This window comes from Gobio gobio (assembly GCF_949357685.1).
Source record: "Gobio gobio genome assembly, chromosome: 19".
Taxonomy (NCBI): Eukaryota; Metazoa; Chordata; class Actinopteri; order Cypriniformes; family Gobionidae; genus Gobio; species Gobio gobio.
In genome coordinates, this window is record NC_137112.1 from 44,994,197 (window position 1) to 45,018,331 (window position 24,135).

The 24,135-nt window shown below is 38.1% G+C and overlaps 1 protein-coding gene across 1 annotated transcript in view; it reads left to right on the forward strand.

The window, feature by feature from the left end:
• epha8 (eph receptor A8) overlaps positions 1–24,135 on the forward strand; it is a 139,770-nt gene that overhangs the window by 18,465 nt on the left and 97,170 nt on the right. Inside the window, exon 2 of the mRNA XM_079844891.1 lies at positions 18,518–18,582. Within this exon, the coding sequence (XP_079701017.1) occupies positions 18,518–18,582 (65 nt within the window). The remainder of the gene's footprint in view (positions 1–18,517; positions 18,583–24,135) is intronic.

Sequence of the window (24,135 nt, forward strand, 5' to 3'; positions counted from 1 at the left end):
CGATCCGTCAGACAGACAGTCTGCCGAAATAATTGAAGTGCGAGTCGTGGAGGAGAACAGACAGACGGGAATTTATCTCCGTTTCTGAATGCCATCAACAATTCATTACAGTTCACTGAAGTCGTCCTCAGCTAAAAGCAGGCAGATATTCCACGCTGGCAAATAGTGGCGATCTAATGACCGTTTCCTACAAGCGTGATGTGTTTTCAGCGGAGGGCCTCTCCGGAGCCTTGAGGATAGATCATGAAATGAGTCCTCAAGGATTTCTCCGCTTCAGATGATACGATGATAAACAGAATGTTGTTTTAAACGCGAGCGTCGTGCCGCTCGCAGCAGCTCTCTGCCAGCGCGAGGGTGTTTAGACGTCCTGCCTTTGTTGTTTTCCTTGTGAAGTGTTGAAAGGATGTGTCATTTCAAACAGAGAGAGATGGCCGCTTTTCCGCCTGAGAAACAAAAGCACTGGCACGTCGTCGCTGTGTGAAATCCGAAGTCAACTTAATTATAATGGAAAAACAATATTTGTTAGATCAGCTTCCTGGTTAGGAGTGCTAACGTGAAATTTGCCTTAATCAGTTGCAGCACACTGAGAAGATAGATGACTATAGGCCGGTGAAAACAGCCTAGACTAGATGAGATTAAGCTGACAAAACTCTGTTTACATCTTTCTTCTGTTTTATTTCCTACAGCAAGGTTTTATTTCTTTTTTTGTGAATTGATTGGATCGTGAAAGTGGGCATTACATACTAGAATTGATCAGAATTGGGGATGTACATCGACATTTTTTTTGTTGTATTTGGATTATTTCATTATTATAATTTATTATTTTATTGACTTCAGTGTTTGGTAATGCTGTTAGATTCCTGATTTATGTTATTATCTGTGTTCTATTTTGAGAAACATTAAAGAATACATGCTGTTTAGTTTTTTTTTGTCAATGCCATGTATTATTCAGTGTTTCTCACATTGATAATTTAATTTACATAATGTTCAAATTTCTAAATGAAAAAGTGTATTCAATATTAGCTTGTGCTGTGGCACCAAAATTTGTTTTGAGAATAGTGAAATTTCATTAGTATTAGTAGAATAGACTTCTGAAATGTTTGTGTTATGACAAACCATAACTAGTTTGGTTGGGTTGGGTTGTGTTTGATGTGGTTGTCACACCCAGGGCCGTCCATAGGCCGTGTGTCCACCAAAGCGGTTCTTCACGCAGCTGGCATATTTTTCCAAATGTTTTCAATGGGAGCGCCACGTTTTGAAAAAGCCATGAGCGTAATGAGACGCTGAGCATCTACTTCCCCACTCAAGCGTTGAGCGTTCTGCGTTTTTTATGCCGAGAGTCGCCAAGAGTTGAAGAATGTTCAACTTTGAGTAAAACGTTTTACTTTTTACCCAGCCGACCAATCACAGTGGTGGAGGGACAGGACAAATACAACACTAACCAACCACCACATTCCGCTTGTACAATGTCAACAGATGACAATAAGCTAATAACAGAAGAAAATTATTTAAAACGAGCCAGAGCAAAAACTTCACATTGTATCTACATTTATATATAGAAACAATACAGAAACAAACTATCTGTAAATACTAGTAAGACTTCTGCAGATATTCCGTATCATAGCAAGCAAAGCGTCTCAACTGGGAAAAAAAACGCTGTGCTGACAGCAAGGCGTTTCCAGTAGAGCGTTTTCAGCTGGCTAAAACACTTTGGTGGACACGCTGACTTAAGGCGGTATAACTGGTGCAACCGCACCAGGCCCCGTGTTTTTGGGGGCCCCGCAGTGAACGGACCCCCCTCTCCGGTAGGCGATTGTGAAACGGACGCACGGAGGGTGCGGACGAAGCTCGAAACGGCCCTGGTCACTCCTGTAAATAACTGAACTCTGTATGTCTAGAACAGAATTAAGTGCTCAGAAGGAGTGAGGGTGGGGACGATGCTTGAAACATGCAAGGACAAGTCCCCCCTTAAATAATTAGAAATGGCCCAATATCTGATATTCTTGCTGCTGCTCTGCTGTACTCCATTACACACCGCTCTGTTTGTTGCTAGGATGACAAAAGTAAAATGTTAAATTTTTAAGTTGGTAGGCCTCAGTCCAACAGCGCTCGTCACTGTCAGAATGAGTGAGATGGCCAATCAAAACAAAGAAGGCGGGGCTTACTGTTAGTGTGAATTCCAACCAAGCGGCAACCTCCCGCAGTTTCTCTTGAAGCCAATACGGAAGTGACTTAAACTGCAATTCTTTGACTGGCCACTAGGGACAGACTCCAGAAGGGAGCAGAATCTCATTGAGCTTCATGTTAAAATGGCCAACTTTACAGCAGATTAAAACATGTTTACAGTCTGGTACAAATTGTGGTTTTGGTCTATATGGCTAAATTTGCCCTTCATGACGACTGTGAGGGGGGTGAATTTTTCATTTACATGAACTCATTCGTTTACATTATATAAAGCATTAAAGTTCTGCATAATTAAGGGCGTGGCCACTTTGAGTGACAGGTGGATAGCCATTTATCTGCTGTCTGTTAGTCATCGCATCACTTAAGCTCCGCCCACGTCCTGCCTTTTTGCCCATTTTCTGTTATCCGGGAGTGACGCGCTGCCAAGATGGCAACGGCCCTCTCGTCCATACTTTGCGCTTCAGAACGGCTCATCAGAATCCTATGGGTGACGTCACGGACACTACGTCCATATTTTTTTACAGTCTATGGTCATAGCAGTGAAAGAGTGTGTCGTAAGATGTAGGCTAAGTAGCTAAACATTTCATATTTGACAACTTTTTTACGATACGTTCAGCGACCAACAGTAATATCGAGTGATACAAACTTGACATTTTTTTAATGAAATATCACCATTTTGAATTGAAAATATGACATTATTTATGTAAATCATAACTGAATTTGACGTGACAAGAGACATTTTGCATTTTTACAAAAAGCCAGACGAAAATAAGAATGAAAAATATATACATTATTTGCAAATAGTTTACTTCATAACTACAATAGAACTGGAACTTTTACAGTTCTTATTTCTTTTTCTTTATTTCCTTAAATCCCTTTAACTAATTATAATTTAACCAATAAGACCACTTTATTAAACCACTTATTTAACTGCACTGTGTGAACATGGCCAATTAGGAAGGAAGAAATAGTGCTATTTTTCAGGAAGGTAAAAAACGTCTTTGAGTTCGCTGTTCACTGTGTGTGTTCCTTTCATAGAGTAGAAGAGCAAAGGAGGATCAGTGATTTGACTGATCAGAATGGAATCAGTCAGCTGGTGAATTACAGCCATATGGATGTCCTGCCTATCAAAAACTTCATCTTCGAAAAGTGCATCTGTTGATGTTGCTCCATCTGGAATAGGCACAGAAGATACAGATAGCTGGTTTGAAATTACATTTCAAAGAATTTTGCTCATCCTATTAAGATTTGTTGCGCTCTTAGCATTGTAGTTGCAAAAGAAAAATATATTTACTAGATACTTTTGAATAAAATGATAAGTCTGATCACTTGGTAAAGTCAAGTTACAGCATACAAGATGAGTTGCATGCTGAAGTTTACTAGGCCTACCTATTGTTACATTTTGTTCAAATCCCTAACCTTAAGCATAAGCAATAGTATTAGCTATTAGTGCTTTAAAAACACCATTAATGTAACACCTTGTTTTGAGCATTTGAAAATGTGCTTTAGATCATCAAATTCAAAGCAAAACAAACAAACAAACACAGATATATATATTTAATTCTCTTGTTGATTCCTCCCCCGTTTGCATTATTCACACGTCTGTTCATTAAAAATACATTCCATACTAATGATAAACATTATGTTACTATTCCCATCAGGATGGCATACATATTCATGTCTCATTAGGAAAAGCTTTACATATTTAGCACAGAATGCATTGTGCTTAATTGCTCTGGTGGTACGTTTTGAGATCAGTGCTACATCCTATGCCATTGTATTTAATTTGATCATTTTGTATTCAGGATTTTGCTGTAATTCCCAAATTTGTATTGAGAAAAGTAAAATTGATCTGGTATTAGTTTAGATATGTATTATAAATATTCCTGTCTCTTTAGGAAATGCTTTACATGTATAGGCCAAAATTCATTGTGCTTACTCGCAACAAATTGTTGATGGTACATTTTCTACATTTTTGTATTTATTTTTTGTATTTATTTATTTGTTTTCAATGATACACTATGCCAAAAGTATTGTGACACCCCTCCAAATCATTGAATGCTGGTGTTCTATTCACTTCCATGGCCACAGGTGTATAAAATCAAGCACTAGACATGCAGACGCTTCTACAAACAATTGAGAAAGAATGGGTCGCTCTCAGGAGCTCAGTGAACTCAAGCGTCATTCAAAATTCAGATTCCTCTCTACTAAATATTCATCAGTCAAGTGTTAGTGGTATTATAACAAAGTGGAAGCAATTGGAAACAACAGCAACTCAGCCATGAAGTGGTAGGTCACGTAAAATCAGAGCGGGGTCAGCGCATGCTGAGGTTCACAGTGTGCAGAAGTCGACAACTTTCTGCAGATTCAATAGCTACAGACCTCCAAACTTCATGTGGCCTTCAGATTAACTCAAGAACAGTGTGTAGAGCTTCATGGAATGGGTTTCCATGGCCGAGCAGCTCATCCAAGCCTTACATCACCAAGTTCAATGCAAAGCGTGGGATGCAGTGGGGTAAAGCAGGCCATCACTGGACTCTAGAGCAGTGGAGACGTGTTCTCTGGAGTGACCAATCACGCTTCTCTGTCTGGCAATCCGATGGACGAGTCTGGGTTTGGCGGTTGCCAGGAGAATGGTACTTGCCTGACTGCATTGTGCCAAGTGTAAAGTTTGGTGGAGAGGGGATTGTGGTGTGGGGTTGTTTTTCAGGGGTTGGGCTTGGCCCCTTAGTTCCAGTGAAAGGAACTCTTAATGCTTCAGCAGACCAAGACATTTTGGACAATTTCATGCCCCCAACTTTGTGGGACAGTTTGGGGACGGCCCCTTCCTGTTCCAACATGACTGCACCAGTGCACAAAGCGTCGGCCCATAAAGACATGGATGAGCAGGTTTGGTGTGGAGGAACTTGACAGTTCTGCACAGAGTCCTGACCTCAACCTGATTTAACACCTTTGGGATGAATTAGAGCGGAGACTGAGAGCCAGGCCTTCTCGTCCAACATCAGTGCCTGACCTCACAAATGTGCTTCTAGAAGAATGGCCATAAACACACTCCTAAACCTTGTGGAAAGCCTTCCCAGAAGAGTTGAAGCTGTTATATCTGCAAAGGGTGGGCCAACTCCATATTAAACTCAACGGATTAAAAATGGGATGACGTTAAAGTTCATGTGCATGTAAAGGCAGACATAACAAAACTTTTAGCCATAAATCTTCAGTTATTTGAATTAGCAATTGAAAATTAGTCCTTTAATTTAAAAACTACTTAACTTTCTAAATGAAAAAGTTTGTTCATATTCACACTACTTCATACACACTATATACTTCTCATATATTCACTGTATATAAATGAATATTACTGTCTTATTAGGAAAAGCTTTACATTTCTAGCCGTAAATGCATTGTGCTTAATCTCTCTTAGACTGTTTTTATGCTCTCACTGGGACCAGTGCTTCACCTGTGCCATTTTAGACACCGTCATTTCTCTGTCAGTGACCCAGAGTGTTCAGGCCACATCTGATAGACAAAAAGAACCGAAAGTGGAGAACAGTTTTCAGGGTGGAAAAGGAAAATATGGAAAAGTTAACCACTGCCTGTGGGACGTCTCTGTTTGTGAATGAGCACAACTGTAAACTTATTTCAGAGCAGGTTGGTGACTTTTCTGTTTTTTGATGGATAGACACTTTAAAATTACATTTTCTGAGGGGGCAAAAGATTAAAAGATTGTTTTAAAAAGTGTACACCTAATTCCTTTGAGAGATGCTTTTGTTGAGTAAAGGCATTCGTCACCGCTGACAGGCATCTCCATGTGTAATTGTGACATGGGCTTCTGAAATTGGCTGTAGTAAACGGCTGGACGTTGAGATTAGTATTGGTAGATTAGTATTTAGTATTATATTGAAGCTTTATACCCGGGCAATATCTTTTGGCATAACTATCAGATGATATTTTATGTTTTTATATAATCTGAGTAGTTTGGGATTGGTGAGAGTCTCTTCTGCTCATCAAGACTACAATTCAAATAAAAAAATACAGTATAAACAGTAATATTGTGAAATATTATTACAATTTAAGATGCCCCTTTTTTTATTGTAATATATTTTAAAGTGTATTTTATTCCTGTGATGAAAGCTGAATTTTCAGCATCATTACTCCAGTCTTCAGTGTCACATGATCCTTCAGAAATCATTCTAATATGATGATTTGATCAAGAAACATTTATGATTATTATTACCAATGTTTAAAACAGTTGCTCTGCTTCATATCCCAGCATTTACAACTATTTTTTGACATACTACACACAATAACACAGTAATTGATGTTTATTTGTGTATATTTATTTATTTATCTATCTATTTCACAATTTTTTTTATTTATATTTCATTGATATGTTTTCATATATATCCAAAAGTTTGTAGATGTAAAATATTCTTGACAATATCAGCATTGACTTTCATCGTTCTTGGCATAAATGCATTAAAGTAACTGGCAGTTATCTTTAAAGACCAGTAATACTGATGTTCTCCTTTGAATTGGTAATATTTACAGATTTCTTTTTTGAAGATGATTAGTTCCTCACACTTTTATAGTTTTACTGATGCATACAAATCAGGTTAGACACTGTTTAGAGATGGTTTAAAAAGGTGTTGTGTTTGGCTATGTCATACACCGATCAAGCTTAACATTATGAAGTGAATAACACGGATTATCTCTTCATCGCGGCACCTGTTAGTGGGTGGGATATATTAGGGAGCAAGTGAACATTTTGTCCTCAAAGTTGATGTGTTAGAAGCATGAAAAATGGGCAAGCGTAAGGATTTGAGCGAGTTTGACAAGGGCCACATTGTGATGGCTAGACGACTGGGTCGGAGCATCTCCAAAACTGCAGCTCTTGTGGGGTGTTCCCGGTCTGCAGTGGTCAGTGTCTATCAAAAGTGCTCCAAGGAAAGAACAGTGGTGAACCGCAAGAAGGAAAGCCGGCGGAGGCAGTGATGCTTTGGGCAATGTTCAGCTGAGAAACCTTGGGTCCTGCCATCCATGTGGATGTTACTTTGACACGTACCACCTACCTAAGCATTGTTGCAGACCATGTACACCCTTTCATGGAAACGGTATTCCCTGGTGGCTGTGGCTCTTTCAGCAGATAATGCGCCGCCACAAGGCAAAAACGGTTCAGGAATGGTTTGAGGAGCACAACAACGAGTTTGAGGTGTTGACTTGTCCTCCAAATTCCCCAGATCTCAATCCAATCGAGCATCTGTGGGATGTGCTGAACAAACAAGTCCGATCCATGGAGGCCCCACCTCACAACTTACAGGACTTAAATGATCTGCTGCTAACATCTTGGTGCCAGATACCACAGCACAGCTTAAGGGGTCTAGTGGAGTCCATGCCTCGGTCAGGGCTGTTTTGGCAGCAAAAGGGGGACCAACACAATATTAGGAAGGTGGTCATAATGTTATGCCTGATCGGTGTATATATATATATATATATATATATAAAATGCAGTGTGGCAAAAAAATGTGAGGTTCTGTCATGCTACACTGCTACACACACACTGAGTTTTAAGTCTGTGACAAATAGCCAGAATGTAGTTAACTTTGCAGAGTGTCATTGCCAGTGCTCTTCTAGTGTATGAAACATGTTGACATACAGATGCTAGCGCTTCCGTCCTGTAGTGTGTACTTGGCATAGCTATTTTGAAAGCAGCTGTGCTGTCACGCTACGGATAAATGTTAAGTTAGTAGCAGTGCTGCTGCTATTTCAGTTAGTTACCCCTCAACGGCGGATTGTATCAAGCAGCCAAAGAGCGAGAGGGAAAGAAACAGCGAAAGAGAGAGAGATAGAGGCCATCTGTTCCTACTTTCTGACCCAGTGCTCTCATCAGAAACAGCCTCTCCAAATTAGAAGTCCAATCACTGAGTGCACTAATACCGCTGATTACAACACGTGCTCCCTGCGAGCGAGGGACAGAGAACGAGAGATGAAAAAGTTCTCAAAGTAGAAAATTAACCAACGTGATGACATTTAAAAGAAATGAAAAAAAATGTGCACAGACAACCTGTTAATGAACAGAATGAGAGAGGTTCCCTGGAGTACTGGATCACTTTTACAAGTAAAATACAAGAAGAAGAAGAGCTCATCTGGGGAACGATGTACAGCGCTGGTTCATTAGCTATATGTTCAATTCACATTAATGCATTGAATTCCTTTTTAAGGACAGAAAGTGAAATAAATGCCCTTTGGTTACTTAAGTTTAGCAGCATACATGTATAGTATTTTGCAGAAATCTTTACTCATCATACTTGCACAAAAACAACGGATTCTAAAGGATTGCCAGCAGCCATATCACCCTGTAGCCCAAGACTGGTTTCCCACTGAAGCTAAGCAGGGCTGAGCCTGGTCCGTACCTGGATGGGAGACCAACTGGGAAAACTAGGTTTCTGCTGGTGGAGGTGTTAGTGAGGCCAGCAGGGGGCGCTCATCCTGTGGTCTGTGTGGGTCCAAACACCCCAGTATAGTGATGGGGACACTATACTGTAACAACCGTCCTTCGGATGAGACGTTAAACCGAGGTCCTGACTCTCTGTGGTCATTAAAAATCCCAGGATGTCCTTCGATAAAGAGTAGGGGTGTAACCCCGGCATTCTGGCCAAATTTGCCCATTGGCCCCTGTCCATCATGGCCTCCTAATCATCCCAATATACGATTGGCTTCATCACTCAGTCTCCTCTCCACCAATCAGCTGGTGTGTGGTGGGCCTTTTGGCACAAAATGGCTGCTGCCGTCGCATCATCCAGGTGGTGCTGCTCATTGGTGGTGGTTGAGGAGATTCCCTTTTATTTCAAAGTGTCAGTACTGAAGTTTTGTGGACAACAACGGGGGTAAGAGACCTCAAATATCTGACTGAACAATGCAAACGTCATGAATCATATGACACTACTGAGATGACTGACTTTAATCAGAGAGTCATTGAGAAATTTGCTGGCCAGAAAGAAAGGAGAGCACAATGTATGGTCAAGTAGTCAATATGCTAGTCTGTTGTTGCTGTTTTCTATTGTTTTTCCTTTCCTCATTCAATTATAATGCTTAATTAATGCTTGAATTTAGTCAACATGCATCTTGATTTAAAAAAAAAAAACGCCCCCTCCCCCAGAATAATTATCACCAGCCGCCACTGTAAGCTAGGTGTTATAACCAAACTCGCCAGCATTTAAGAATTACAAAATAATATTTTCTTTATTAATTCGGTCACTCTGTGGCGACTCCAGTGGCCAAGTACTGAATAAAAACGTTTCCTGTGACATTTTTTCTGACTGAGAGGATTCACATTTTTGACATCTAAAATCCTTGTGCTTTCAATTGTCTAAAGTGTTCTGAGTTAAAACTTTTTCACTCGAATTAAGATCAATCTGTTATGTGCGTTTCAGATGGCAAGATACACTGTATAATGACAGACACAGCAGTAGTCAAACAAATCACTGGTCTGTGGAAATGTCTCTTGACGGCTGTCTGGATAGATTTGGTGACATACAGTAGTGCTGTTCTACCTCAGGCAGGCAAGCGCTGTATTGTGAAGGTTTACATGTGACCCTATTTTAAAGGTTTGGAGTCTCCTGCAGTGGGTTTGCATGCATCCAAGGTCAAAGAACACTTTAATTTTCTCGTAATATACATTGCAGCATCACCTCGTTTCTCAGTGTCTGAAATGGTTTGATAAAGGATCAGGTTTCTCTAAACTCCTCCTTTCTGAAAGCATATTGCTCTGAAATGTCCATTATGATTTTGATCTGAATTTCAGCTCCAGAGGCTTCCTCAGCGCTCCTGCGCAAACAGTGATACGAACAGTAATGATGCCGTCAGTTTTACTGTATCATTCTTTGGAAGTGCATGCAAAGTGGATTTGCTTTCACAGAACAAAAAAACAGCATCTTCTCGACATGTCAACAACACAAACCAAACTCTTCCAGTTTCAGCTACAACTACAGTGTTTGAGGGTGTTCTTGAGCAGCCAATGAAGACCATAGGCTGGCATTATGCAAATGTATTAAAAACCTATGTAGGATCATGCCGGGAAGTGAGAATTACTATCCGGGAAGTGAGAATTACTGGAATTACTAACGAATCATTTCAGGCAGTTCACAATCGGTTCTTTTGTTTTGGGAGACAATAGCCCGATTCGGACAGTAATTGACGGGCTAGTCTGTGATTTTATTGCCGTCTGAATCCAGAATGTCAGTTTTTCTCCCACCACCCACGTGAAAATCCCCGGCCGAATTACCTACTGTTTTTTGACAAACACCAAGGTCGTGTGGTAATTGAATTGCCGTCTGAATCCACATCTCTGAGTTTTCAGGAATATATCACTGTTTATATCCTTTTTGACCAACACAGTCTCACTCCTATTCGTCACATATTGACGCTTGGTCAGTTCCCTTCGGCGTCACTTTTTAGCGCACAGGGTACCCCTTTAGCGTCGTTTTCCGATGTGCAGTACTCCATTGATTTCAATGAGAAACCTTTGGTGTCATACACAGACGCGTTGGGCAGTGGCGTAGGCAGAATTGTATTTTTGGTCGGGCCTGGGCAAAAGTGAGTGGGCACTTTCACGCAGTCACTGTCAACATAAACCAAAACTCTAGCTACAACCTGTCCACATACAAAACACGAGCAGCGGTTACAACAAATGTTTGACACTTTATTTCCACTTTCCGAATATTTTCTTGATTTTCAATTGAAAATAAACGCCTTTCCGATCTGATATGTGACGGGAAAAGGACGTACAACGAGTTCGGCAAAAGGAGCGGATTCGAACCTTGCGTCAAAACTTAGTGCCACGCGCCTTACCCCTACACTATCACCACCGACAGATACTGATGGCGTGTTCCCGGCTTCACAGAATGAACCTGCGCTTGGAATGGAAAAGTCTTATTGTTACTTGTGACCTGATGGATGGGTTCTCTCCCGCGTTAATATGAGTTTTTAAAAGTCCTTTTTATAGAATTATGCATCGCTGTTGTTTATCTACTAGTTTATCTATTACACAACTGCAAATTATAGGCTAAGTGAATAGGTAAACACACTTCATGCACTCACAGTTACGAGCCATGCGACAAACATGAGACAGCCTGACACCTAATTGCCTAACAGCTGTCAATCAAACTCATCAAGCATTATGCAAAAACCATAGACTGTAAAAAAACAAAAAAACATTTCATTTATTTTAGTATTTGAGATGTTATAATAATTTTGTAATTACGTTAAAACAATTTAAATTACTGTTTTTTAACAAATATTATTATATATGTATAATAAACTGGGGGGGCCTAGTCCACATATTGGGCGGGCGGGCCTGTGCCCGTCAGGCCCACCCGCTGGCTACGCCCCTGGCATTGGGCATGGTTATCGTCATGATGAAACTATATATTGGGTTATGATTTTGTCATTATGACGTGGTGTATGATTCTCAATTTAATAGGGCTGGGTAAAAAATATCGATTTCTCGATTTTAATCGATTCTCACTTTTACAAAACAATATCGATTCTTAAATCCCAAGAATCGATTAGTCATCCTGTTTTTCAATGAATGAAATAAACATTGTAGCGCGCCTCCCAACCAATAAATCGCAATAATCTTTGTGCTTTATTATTATTGATATGAAACAAAGTCTCAGATGTCAAATTACGTCTATTTTTTTACGCAATTTAAAAACACATACCGTTTTGGCGCTGTGGCGCGAGATCGCTCTGCCGCAGCTCAGCTCAAGAGAACCAGCAGCGCGGAGCAAACATGAACGGATCTTTAATACCAGTAACAGCGCGAAATAAACACGAATGAGCTTCTGAAAGTGTGTTAAAAGATACAGGACAACTTACCGACATCCGTATCATGTCACATAGAATCGCTCAATCAGTGTTTCAACCGCAGAAAGATGCAAGTAAAACGGCTTACAAGTAAACAATGTCACGTAACGTCACAGTTACCTCAGAAAAACCATATCCAGTGTCCATAAACTCGTAAGTCAGCTAGAAAAATTAACTCTAGAGACGAGCATTTTGCTAATTATATGCCCCACATTATAGGATATTCATTGTCAATGTTCTTCAATATTTAATAAATCTGGCAAGTTTTTATGACAGCCACCCTTTAAATGTTTATATTTCAAAAAAACGAATTGGAGTAGAATTATGATTATGTAATTGTAAAGTTAATATTATAACTTTATTATTATATAAAAAAAAACATAATTTAGTGTCATTTAAGTGTTTGTATACAAATCAGTTAATTTTTACCTTCAATATTAGTAGGCTAATGTAGTATCAACTGACTCCCATACAACATTATTTCATAAATTAGTTTTCCTTGAGAAAATTTTCCATGTATTATACCTGATACATATCCAAAATAATCAATATTGAATTGAATCGAAGATAATCGAAAATTGAATCGAATCGAAAGCTTGTGAATCGAAATCGAATCGAATTGTGAAATTTATGTCAATACCCAGCCCTACAATTTAACCAGGCAGCATAATTTTATTTACATTTATTTTCTATTCAGACACGTTTCGAACACGTAACCCAACCCCATCCCTAAACCTACCCATTTGTGTATTGTAAAAAAAAGGATATAACCGGCAGATACGACTGCAGCCACAATTAATTCAAAAAGTACAAATATTCCAAGTGTTCCAAGGCCAAACGATTGATTGGTGTGAAGAAAATCCCAAAAAGTGATCAGCGTCTCCGAGATCATGAACACATTTCAAAAATTGCCGCCTGAAGAAACGTTACATCAGCTTTGACAGGATTGGCTCTCGTATGTCTCGTGACCAATTGCGTCATTACGTCAGCTTTCATTGTAAAATGCCATTGGCTCTCATGTGTCTCGTGACCGATCGCGTCATGCTAAAGTGTCGTGTGTGTCATTTGAGTGTGTGTGTGTTCACGGAGCGGCGGGATCATCATTTCAGTGATTAACACATTAACATCAACTCTTCTTCACATGAAGATATCGTATGACTTCAGAAGACGTGGAATGCAACATGAGTTAATACTTTTATACTGTTTTTGGTCAGTTTTTTATATTGTTGAGAAGTGGGTAGGTTTAGGGTAGGAGTGGGGTTAGTTGCTCCAAAATATAAACGTAGCCTATAGATATTCATAAAATCATGTCTACTTTTACAAATGCAAAGAATTAAATGCGTCTTGATCTGACGCATTGGGCAAACAACTGAAATCAATAGAGTACCCCTGGCCAGGCGTCAATATGTGACCTATAGGAGTGAGAGCGTGTTGTTTTGACCAGTGGTGTAAATGTAATTTGTTACTGTACTTAAGTATCTTTTTGGCTACTTTGTAGTTGTACTGAGTATCAAAGATATTAGCAACTTTTACTCTCTTGACTACATTTTTGGACAAGTAAATGTACTTTTTACTCCAATACATTTGTGATGAGTAATGCAATTACATTTTGCATGACGCCTAACTTTTTCTGCAGCAGTTTGTTTCTATTATAAAGAAGTGGTATCGCCATCTAAGGGCATTGAAGGCACTATATCTTGTGTGTTTTGCCATTACTCACCCAAACTTGTCAACAAGGCTACTTTACATGAGTGCATTAGCAGGGAGTTGCTGAATCGCAGGTGTTTGATTTATGAGACGAGTTCATGACTGCAGCCGGTGATGAGGACTAAACCAGCACATCCAGTGCAAGAAGGCTTTGACTATTTTATTTTTAACATTATTTTATTTATCCGCTATATTGACGAAAACTTTTTGAAGGATATTGGTTTACGTATGGCCTTTTTGTGCACTTAAGCTTAACTGAGACTTGAGAGTTTGTCGACCTTGATTTATTGCAATATTGAGGTGTTCAGTTTGATTTTGATTTTAGAAAATAAACATGATTTTTCATCTTACAAATCAATAGTTTCTTATTTTCACTGGTATGTCTCTCAGGTGTCGAGGGCTAGTGTATCGTTGAGCCTATATTCAGTACGAGTAAAATACATAAGTACTGTTAAAATCAGATACTCTAAGACTTTTACTCAAGTCGTATTGGAATTGGTGACTTGTAACTTGTCATTTTCGCTGTAAGGAATCTGTACTTTTACTCAACTATGGTTTTCAGGTACTCTTTACACCTGTTTTTGACCACTGCAGAGCACACTTGCAAATGTATTTTTATGGACTTCCACATGAGAAACAATTACCATCCGAATAGGGCTACATTTTTTTTTTTATCTGCACTTTGATCTCTGAAACTTTGCTGACCTGTATACATTCACTAACAGCTATATTACACATTACGAAACTTCATTTCGTTGCATTGTACTTGTACATGTGTAATGACAATAAACTTGAATCTCATCTCATCTCATCTCATTACATAATATTTGAAAGATCATAATAGTTGCACTTTAACATTTAACATGACAATTGAGGTCTCACTTAACTCTGAAGCTGAATGCAATGATAACCCATTTGCAATGTTAGGTGTATACAGTTAGTGTATACTAAGTAATCAATTATTGTTATTTAATTACTTTTCCCTTAAAAAAAGTAAAGTAAGGGATCACTTTTCTGTCATTTAATTAGTTACTTCTGACGTAATTGCATTAAATACTGTACATACTAGAATAATTCTATATAAAACAATAGATTTAACATCAAAATGTAATGTCTAATATAGATTAGAGTAACTTGCCCAACTCGGCCCATATGTGACCTCCACAACAAACACCATAGACCCATTTCACATTTCTGGGTTTCTCAGAGCAGAAGTTGTCATAGTTGGGTTAAATATTAAAGCTGTGAATGAGAGAATACATTAAATATTTTTCTGTGTGTCCATTTGCTCACATAGCAAAAGAAAAACGCCACAGTTGTGATTTCACAACTTTCAAAAAGAGGGAAAAAATAGAGTGAGATTGATAACGGCAGTGAAAAGAGAGAAATATGTTCATTTTTACCATCACTCCCATAGACGCTATTACTAAACACTAGGGCTGTCAAAAGATTAATCGCGATTAATCGCATCCAAAATAAAAGTTTGTGTTCACATAATATATGTGTGTGTACTCTGTTAATTATTATTTATATATAAATACACACACATTCATGTATATATTTAAGAATTTTTTTTTTTTATATATAAAACATTTATATTTTATGTATATATTATAGATTATATAAATGTATATACAGTATATACATGCAAATATTTCTTAAATATATATATATATATATATGAATATGTGTGTATTTTTATATATATATATATATATATATATATATATATATATATATATATATATATATATATATATATATATATATATATATATATATAATTAACAGAGTACACTACACACACATATATTATGTAAACACAAACTTTTATTTTGGATGCGATTAATCGCGATTAATCTTTTGACAGCCCTACTAAACACCCTCACAGCAGCGGTAACTTTTTTATTGTAATTTGATGCAAAAGTAATAAAATACAAAGTATTAGTGTTATAAATGTAAATTTTTTTTTTTAAATGAAAATACAAAAAACGCTGCAGGATTTACGATATTGATGACCGTTAAAACGCGTCATCACAGGCTGTGAAAAGGGTCTATTGCAGTTGATCCGCGTACAGGCGTAACAAGTCAAAAGCAACAGCAAGCTTGATTTGTTGTTCTGTGGTACCTATGGGATGCTGAAGCCGGTTTGTGTTATCTGTTAGCGCTGTTACCCGACACACGTCCATGTGGCAGTTGGCATTTTTTCAAATTAAAGGTGACTCCTTGTTTACCCATTTCCAACTAGTTGGGTGCACTGAATGTAAAGCAGGATTCAGGGTCTCTGGGCTTATGGGGGTAAAAGTGGGTCAGGTGCACGTCTCACGCCGACGCCTTCTCGCACACAGATGGGCACATCTGTCACAGCTTCCCCGCGTCAAGTGTCACGCCGGCAGCTCAGGGCCAGACGCGCAGCACCTCTCATGTTTCCCAGATGGATGGGAGCAGGAAGATACAGTTTACCGTGTTTATCTGTGAAAGAAATCGAGCATGATTTGGCCCTCGGATACAGTCACAGAAAAAAAAAGCTTGTTCCATGGTGACCTTGATTCGTACCGAAAACAGGCTAGGTGTCTGGTCATCAATAAAGCCTTGGGGACGGCCCAGTGCATACATCAATGCTGCGGCTCTACATGCTTCATTTGTGCCTCTGTATAAACTACACGACAAGAAATTAATGTTTTAATCGGTACTTTTGTCTTGTTTGGACATTTTTCTCCATTTGACATTTGTAAAATCGTATTTTTATTCTTTAGCATTTGGAAAGCTGTAATTGTTGTTTTTGTTGCGTAGACATGCTTTGTACACGGTATGGCACTTTGGATCAATTTATATTGTGTTTAAATGTGCTATATAAATAAATACATGTTGTTTTTCAGTAAAAAATATTGTCAAATCGAGATTAATTGCATCGAACATAAAAATGTGTAAATATATATGTCTGGTCGTGATTAATCGATTTGACAGACCTGCTAAAATATTTTGTAAATAATCTTTAAAACGAGATTAACTTACTTGTGAGAAACTATATTACCTGTAAAGAAACTAACTCTTGTTTTCAGATAACATATCTTAAATTGAGTTTCTTTTTTTTTTTTTTTTTTTTTGCCCTTTGGTATATTTGTCAAACAAAAGTATTTAAAATAATGGGTTTCTATTTTTATAAATACAAATAAAATAAAATAATTTTTTGTGATGCAAAGCTGAATTTTCATCAGCCATTACTTCAGTCTTTAGTGTCACATGATCCTCCAGAAATCACACACACACTCACACCAATCAGGCATAACATTATGACTTCCTAATATTGTGTTGGTCCCCCTTTTGCTGCCAAAACAGCCCTGACCCGTCGAGGCATGGACTCCACTAGACCTGAAGGTGTGCTGTGGTATCTGGCACCAAGATGTTAGCAGCAGATCCTTAAAGTCCTGTAAGTTGTGAGGTGGGGTCTCCATGGATCGGACTTGTTTGTTCAGCACATCCCACAGATGCTCGATTGGATTGAGATCTGGGGAATTTGGAGGACAAGTCAACACCTCAAACTCGTTGTTGTGCTCCTCAAACCATTCCTGAACCACTTTTGTCTTGTGGCGGCGCATTATCTGCTGGAAGAGCCACAGTGACCAGGGAATACCGTTTCCATGAAAGGCTGTACATGGTCTGCAACAATGCTTAGGTAGGTGGTACGTGTCAAAGTAACATCCACATGGATGGCAGGACCCAAGGTTTCTCAGCTGAACATTGCCCAAAGCATCACTGCCTCCGCCGGCTTTCCTTCTTCCCATAGTGCACCTGGTGCCATGTGTTCCTCAGGTAAACGACGCACACCACGTGATGTAAAAGAAATCGTGATTCATCAGACCAGGCCACCGTCTTCCATTGCTCCGTGGTCCAGTTCTGAATTTAGCCCTTGTCAAATCCTTACGCTTGCCCATTTTTCCTGCTTCTAACACATCAACTTTGAGGACAAAATGTTCACTTGCTGCCTAATATATCCCACCCACTAACAGGTGCCGTGATGAAGAGATAATCAGTGTTATTCACTTCACGGTCATAATGTTATGCCTGATCGGTGTATAAGCATATATAAGCAGTAAATACTTATCTTTTAGTGTTACAGGAATTTTTACCACAGTTGAAGTGTGTTTCTTCTCACCGTGCAAAGAAAGCAGTGACAGCGTTATAATTAGACACCAATGTTCAATAAATGAGTGTTCAAAATAATACAGCAAACAATTATAGTAATGGTAATGAACCATATAACTTGGCAGAACAATTGTTTATTGTGATTTTTATTATTATTATTATTATTATTATTATTATTAATAGCAATACCTAAAATAAGAAAACAAATGTAATTCATAGCATGAAATCTTTCAATCTTTCAGTGAAATAGAGCAAAGCAGTCCATCTCGTGCTTTTCTTTTTCAGTAGCCGTTCATGTTTGATCCAGCCGTAAAGGGGTTAACACTCACCGAGGGCCATTAGCCAAACATTTGGGAAAATATTTGAAACGGCTTTGGCTCTTGCCTTGGGAGGATGATACTTACTGACAGATTATATTCTTGTCATTAGATGGCAGTCTCCATAAAGGTCCTGTGATGAGCATTTTGTTTGAATGACAAGTGTTCCATTTAAGAGACGATATTTATGCAATTGTGCATCAGCTCATATAACTCGATATGCTTTGATGGAATTCAAGAGATGTCTTTGACTTTGACTTTGAAGAGATGTCTTTGTAACGTGTTTCATTTTTATGTTACAGTGAATCTCCTGGACACGACCAAAATATCAGGAGACTGGGGCTGGCTCACATATCCTTCACATGGGGTAAGAAATGTCTGTCTTCATTATTATTTGTGTGGTTTGAAAATGTGGGGCCTTTTTGTTTCAGGGAAGTGCATAAGAGGAAATCGTTCATACACTGCGGTTTCAATTGTGTTTTCCAACATGTCAACTTTGGCTTTGACTAGTTCTGTGACTTTGGGGTGGGACTACCTGTTGTTTGAAGAATGGCAGATGAAGTGAATTTGAAATCAATGATTATTCTTGCTGTTCCGTTGAATGCCACTATGAACTTGCTCCTCCAGCTCAAGCCAATTCGATTTCTGATTGAATCGTTTAGTCGTTTTCAGTGACTGTAAGCCTGTGTTCTGTTGCAGAATCACTGTAGCTGTTTAGCTAGGGGAAAAGAAAATACATAAAGCAACTTTAAAGTCAGCATGAAATCAAAAATGACCTATTTACTTTATTAATTCACATTACTGGTCCTATTGTTAACATCTGGTGCATTTAAATGCATAATTCCAAAGGTATTTGTAATCTTTCATCAAAACACGTCTCAATCGGCTCCTAGTTCAGTAGTCAGGGCACTGATCTGCAGGGCTCGACATTAACGCTTGTCCGGGACACGTGGATTTTTTGAAGGGGCAAGTGAAAAATAATTTGACTTGCCCAACGGACAAGTATCCTGGTTAAAACAAAAAATAACTAGGGAATCACCAAAGTGATATAATGATTCTGCATTCAGTTAGTGCAAGTGGAGATCGATAGTGGATAATATAAAACGAACTGACAAGGTTGTGCTGTTGAGGCTCGCGCAGCCTCTCGAAGAGAAAATCGATCATACAAAGAAACTCAGTTAACATACACGGTTAAAATTGTGTCGTTTTTATATTTATAACATATGATACAGTTAAGCAACATCACACAAACAAGAGTGTTGTTTTCCTGAATACCATAAACAATTCATTAACATTAAGTCGCTTACATTTTAGATGCAATATGGAGTGTTTTTGTTCTATTTCAGCAGCGAAAATAGTTCCAAACAAATATCACAACAGAACCGTAACGCATCTCACAGCAACACGTGTTAGTGAATGATTCAGCGTTTTAATGAATCGGTTGAATCAAAGATTCAATGACCTATTCGTAAACGACCGCCTAATTCTGGAATGAATCAGCTGTTTGAACGAATCGACTCAATGACTCACTCATTCAGATGGTCACCTGCTGCCACCTACTGGTGGTTTAGTTTCATCTTTCCAACATTTCTTATTTGTATATTCAAAACTATTTAAAATAATCTCATAACATCATTTAATGCAGTTGTAATTTTTCAGTGTAAATTATTTAATTTGATTGGTAACAGCCTATAGTGTCTTATTCTAATTTAATTTATAGATCAAATTTAAAAATATAAAATGAAAGCTGAAGCATAGCCTATATTTAATAAGATTATTGGAAAATGCCTTTTATAAATAGGTAAAAATATCACAAATATGCATATTTAAATACGTATAAGCTGATTGAACACTGGTGAGAATAATGCTTCAGAATAGATTATATTTACAAAAAAAGAAAAAAAAATCCGGACAAGCAAATTTTTTACTCGGACAAGTGAATTCAATTCAATTCAATTCAAATTTATTTGTATAGCGCTTTTCACAATACACATTGTTTCAAAGCAGCTTTACAGAAAGTGCATTTCATAAATGTACATTGAAAAATGTTAGAAAAAGTTAATAAATCATGTATTAATTTAGGCCATAACAACGCTGGCGTTGAGTCGACAGATTTACAGAATGAACAGGCTTAATGTCGAGCCCTGCTGATCAGGGAGTCGGCCACATTCATGAACACGATTTACTGATTCACCATCTAGGAAGCTAGGGAGCTGATTGAGACGCACCCTGACACACACACACACACACACACACTCGCGTCAGTCTTGTGCACACAGTTATTTTTTCGCTCGTGAACTAACAATAAGAACAACACAGAGATTGTTGCCCAAATGCCAGTTTTGTCGAGTATTCTCATATTAGGAGTCTTAAATGGGCTAAATAACATCTTAAATGATCTTCAGAAAATGAGATGCGCGGGACAGCGCGTCAGATCCGCGTCATGTTCGGCAGCGGCCGATCTTAAAGTGACAGCAGCACTGATGATGTCTGTCATTAATGTTCATCACAGAACAAAAAGAACAGAGAAAAGATGATTACTCTATATTTAATTTATTATTTATGCAGTTAAGAAAGGTGTTTGATTACTATTACATTTCTGATATGTCTAACAGGGATGGCCACAGGTAAATAACATTTATTATAACGGGTTTATGTAAAGATTGTTTTAAGTTCACTTTAATTAAAAGTTATTTTTATAAAGCCTAATAAATGATGAAATTGGTAGCTTTCAGTTATACTGTAATGTTGAATGTCTATCATTTTTGTTTAAAAAATCACTTTCATAGAGACATCAGCCTTCATTCATAAAAAGACGCCATTACAACAAATATTTAAAATATGCTGTCTTTAAATTGTTTCTGCATTAATTTGGAGTAACTGAAATTATTACAATATCAAAATATTAAAAACTCCAATGTTTTTAATCGTGATTAATCATTACAGAAATTATTATTATAATTTTTTATCGATTCACAGCACTAATATATATATAGTCATGGCCAAAAGTGTTGGCACCCCATAACATTTTTCCAGAAAATGAAGTATTTCTCACATAAAAGTATTGAAATGACACGTTTTGCTTTATACGTGTTTATTTCCTTTGTGTGTATTGGAACAACACAAAAAAAAATTCACATAATTTCACACAAAACTCCAAAAATGGGTTGGACAAAATGATTGGCACCCTTTCAAAATTGTGGATAAATAAGTTTGTTTCAAGCATGTGATGCTCCTCTAAACTCACCTGGGGCAAGTGCCAGGTGTGGGCAATATAAAAATCACACCTGAAAGCAGATAAACAGGAGAGAAGTTGACTCAGTCTTTACATTGTGTTGCTGTGTGTGCCAAACTGTCTGAGGACTTGAGAACTAAAATTGTGGAAAAATATCAACAATCTCAAGTTCATCTCCAGAGATCTAGATGTTCCTTTGTCCACAGTGCGCAACATGATCAAGAAGTTTGCAACCCATGGCACTGTAGCTAATCTCCCTGGACGTGGACGGAAGAGAAAAATTGATGAAAGGTTCCTAAGAAATTCAAGCTGTCCTGCAGGCTCAGGGTGCATCAGTGTCAGCGCAAACTATACGTCCACATTTGAATAAAATGAAACGCAATGGCAGGAGACCCAGGAGGACCACACTGCTGACACAGAGACATAAAAAGGCAAGACTACAGTTTGCCAAAATATACGTGAGTAAGCCAAAACGTCTTGTGGACAGATGAGACCAAGATAGTGCTTTTTGGTAAAGCACATCATACTGTTTACCCAAAACGGAATGAAGCCTACAAAGAAAAAAACACACAGTACCTAAAGTCAAATATGGTGGAGGTTCAAAGATGTTTTGGGGTTGTTTTGCTGCCTCTGGCACTGGGTGCCTTGACTGTATGCAAAGGATTTTGGGTCGCAATGTAGGGCCCAGTGTCAGAAAGCTGGTTTGCGTCCGAGATCATGGGTCTTCCAGCAGGACAATGACCCCAAACATACTTCAGACCTGGAGCAGTTTGCAAAAGAAGAGTGGTCCAAAATCCAGAGTGAGAGGTGTAAGAAGCTACTGATGGTTATAGGAAGCGATTGATTTCAGTTATTTTTTACAAAGGGTGTGCAACCAAATATTAAGTTAAGGGTGCCAATAATTTTGTCCGGCCCATTTTTGGAGTTTTGTGTGAAATTATGTGAAATGTGCTTTTTGTGTTGTTCCAATACACATACACAAAGGAAATAAACATGTGTAATTGCAATACTTTTCTGTGAGAACTTTCAGGGGTGCCAACACTTTTGGCCATTACTGTGTACATATATATATATATACACACACAAAGACACACACACACACACACACACACACACACACACACACACACACACACACACACACACACACACACACACACACACACACACACACACACACACACACACACACACACACACACACACACACACACACACACACACACACACACACACACACACACACACACACACACACACACACACACACACACACACACACACACACACACACACACACACACACACACACATATATATTAGGGCTGTCAAAAGATTAATCGCCATTAATCGCATCCAAAATAAAAGTTTGTGTTTACATATGTGTGTGTACTCTGTTAATTATTATTTATATATAAATACACACACAAGCATGTATATATTTAAGAAAAAAATATTATTTTTATATATAAAACATTTATATGTATATATATTATAGATTATATAAATGTATATACAGTATATACATGCAAATATTTCTTAAATATATACATGAATGTGTGTGTATTTACATATGAATAATAATTAACAGAGTACACACACACATATATTATGTAAATACAAACTTTTATTTGGATGCGATTAATCGCGATTAATCTTTTGACAGCCCTAATATATATATATATATAAATATCATAAGCATACACTCACTTTCTCTAATCCCAAACTCCTCTGTCCCATTTGACACATTATTCAACACTCTCATCCATAAAAGAGAGAGAGAGAGACTGAGGTATGTGTGTGTGTGTGTGTGTGTGTGTGTGTGTGTGTGTGTGTGTGTGTGTGTGTGTGTGTGTGTGTGTGTGTGTGTGTGTGTGTGTGTGTGTGTGTGTGTGTGTGTGTGTGGGTGAGGAGAGGACAGAGCAGGAGAAGAAAAAAGGAAGGCGATGTTCTGAATTGGCCGCATTTGCATATTCTAATGGAGAAAATGATGCATGGGGTATTGAATTAGCGACGCACAAAGTGATCTAAGCGCTGAACTGTCACAATTAGCGAGGGTGGCTGTCAGAGGCTGATGGCGGCGTGATGTCCCTCAGAGAGAGGCGCCTCCCCGCCAGGCGACAATTACCAAACCGCGCAACACGTCGCAGCCGCTGATGTACTGTAACATTCCCTCCATTATCGGCTCACATGTTTAACGGCGGTGGAACGCAAGTAAAGTCCACGAATCAAAGCGGGAGAGTCTTTCAACTGGGGTTGTAAAGGGTTATTTGGACATTATGTTGTCTTTTGTGCTCCATGTCACCTCCATGATGGTAGTGTGTTGTGGGTAGTTATCTGGAGATTGTTTTGTCCTGGGTGGTTTTTTTGGTTGCTATGATATTATGGTCTGGTTTGACTCATTCAGTAACTCTATTGGGTGCAGAAATTGTACGTTTGTCTGCTTGGAAAAGTTTGTTTGCTTCAACAAGTCACGAGTTTGTGGTAGAATTCATTATATTATATTAATTATATAATATTATTATATTAAATGTTAAATTATTAAAATGCAAAAATATTTTTAAAACTTTAATGTTGGATGCGATTTAATCGATTCGTTTGTTAATTTATTGACCACTCTTATTTATTTATTATTTTATTTATATTAATATTTTCATACATTAATTGTCAATATGTAATGTTTTA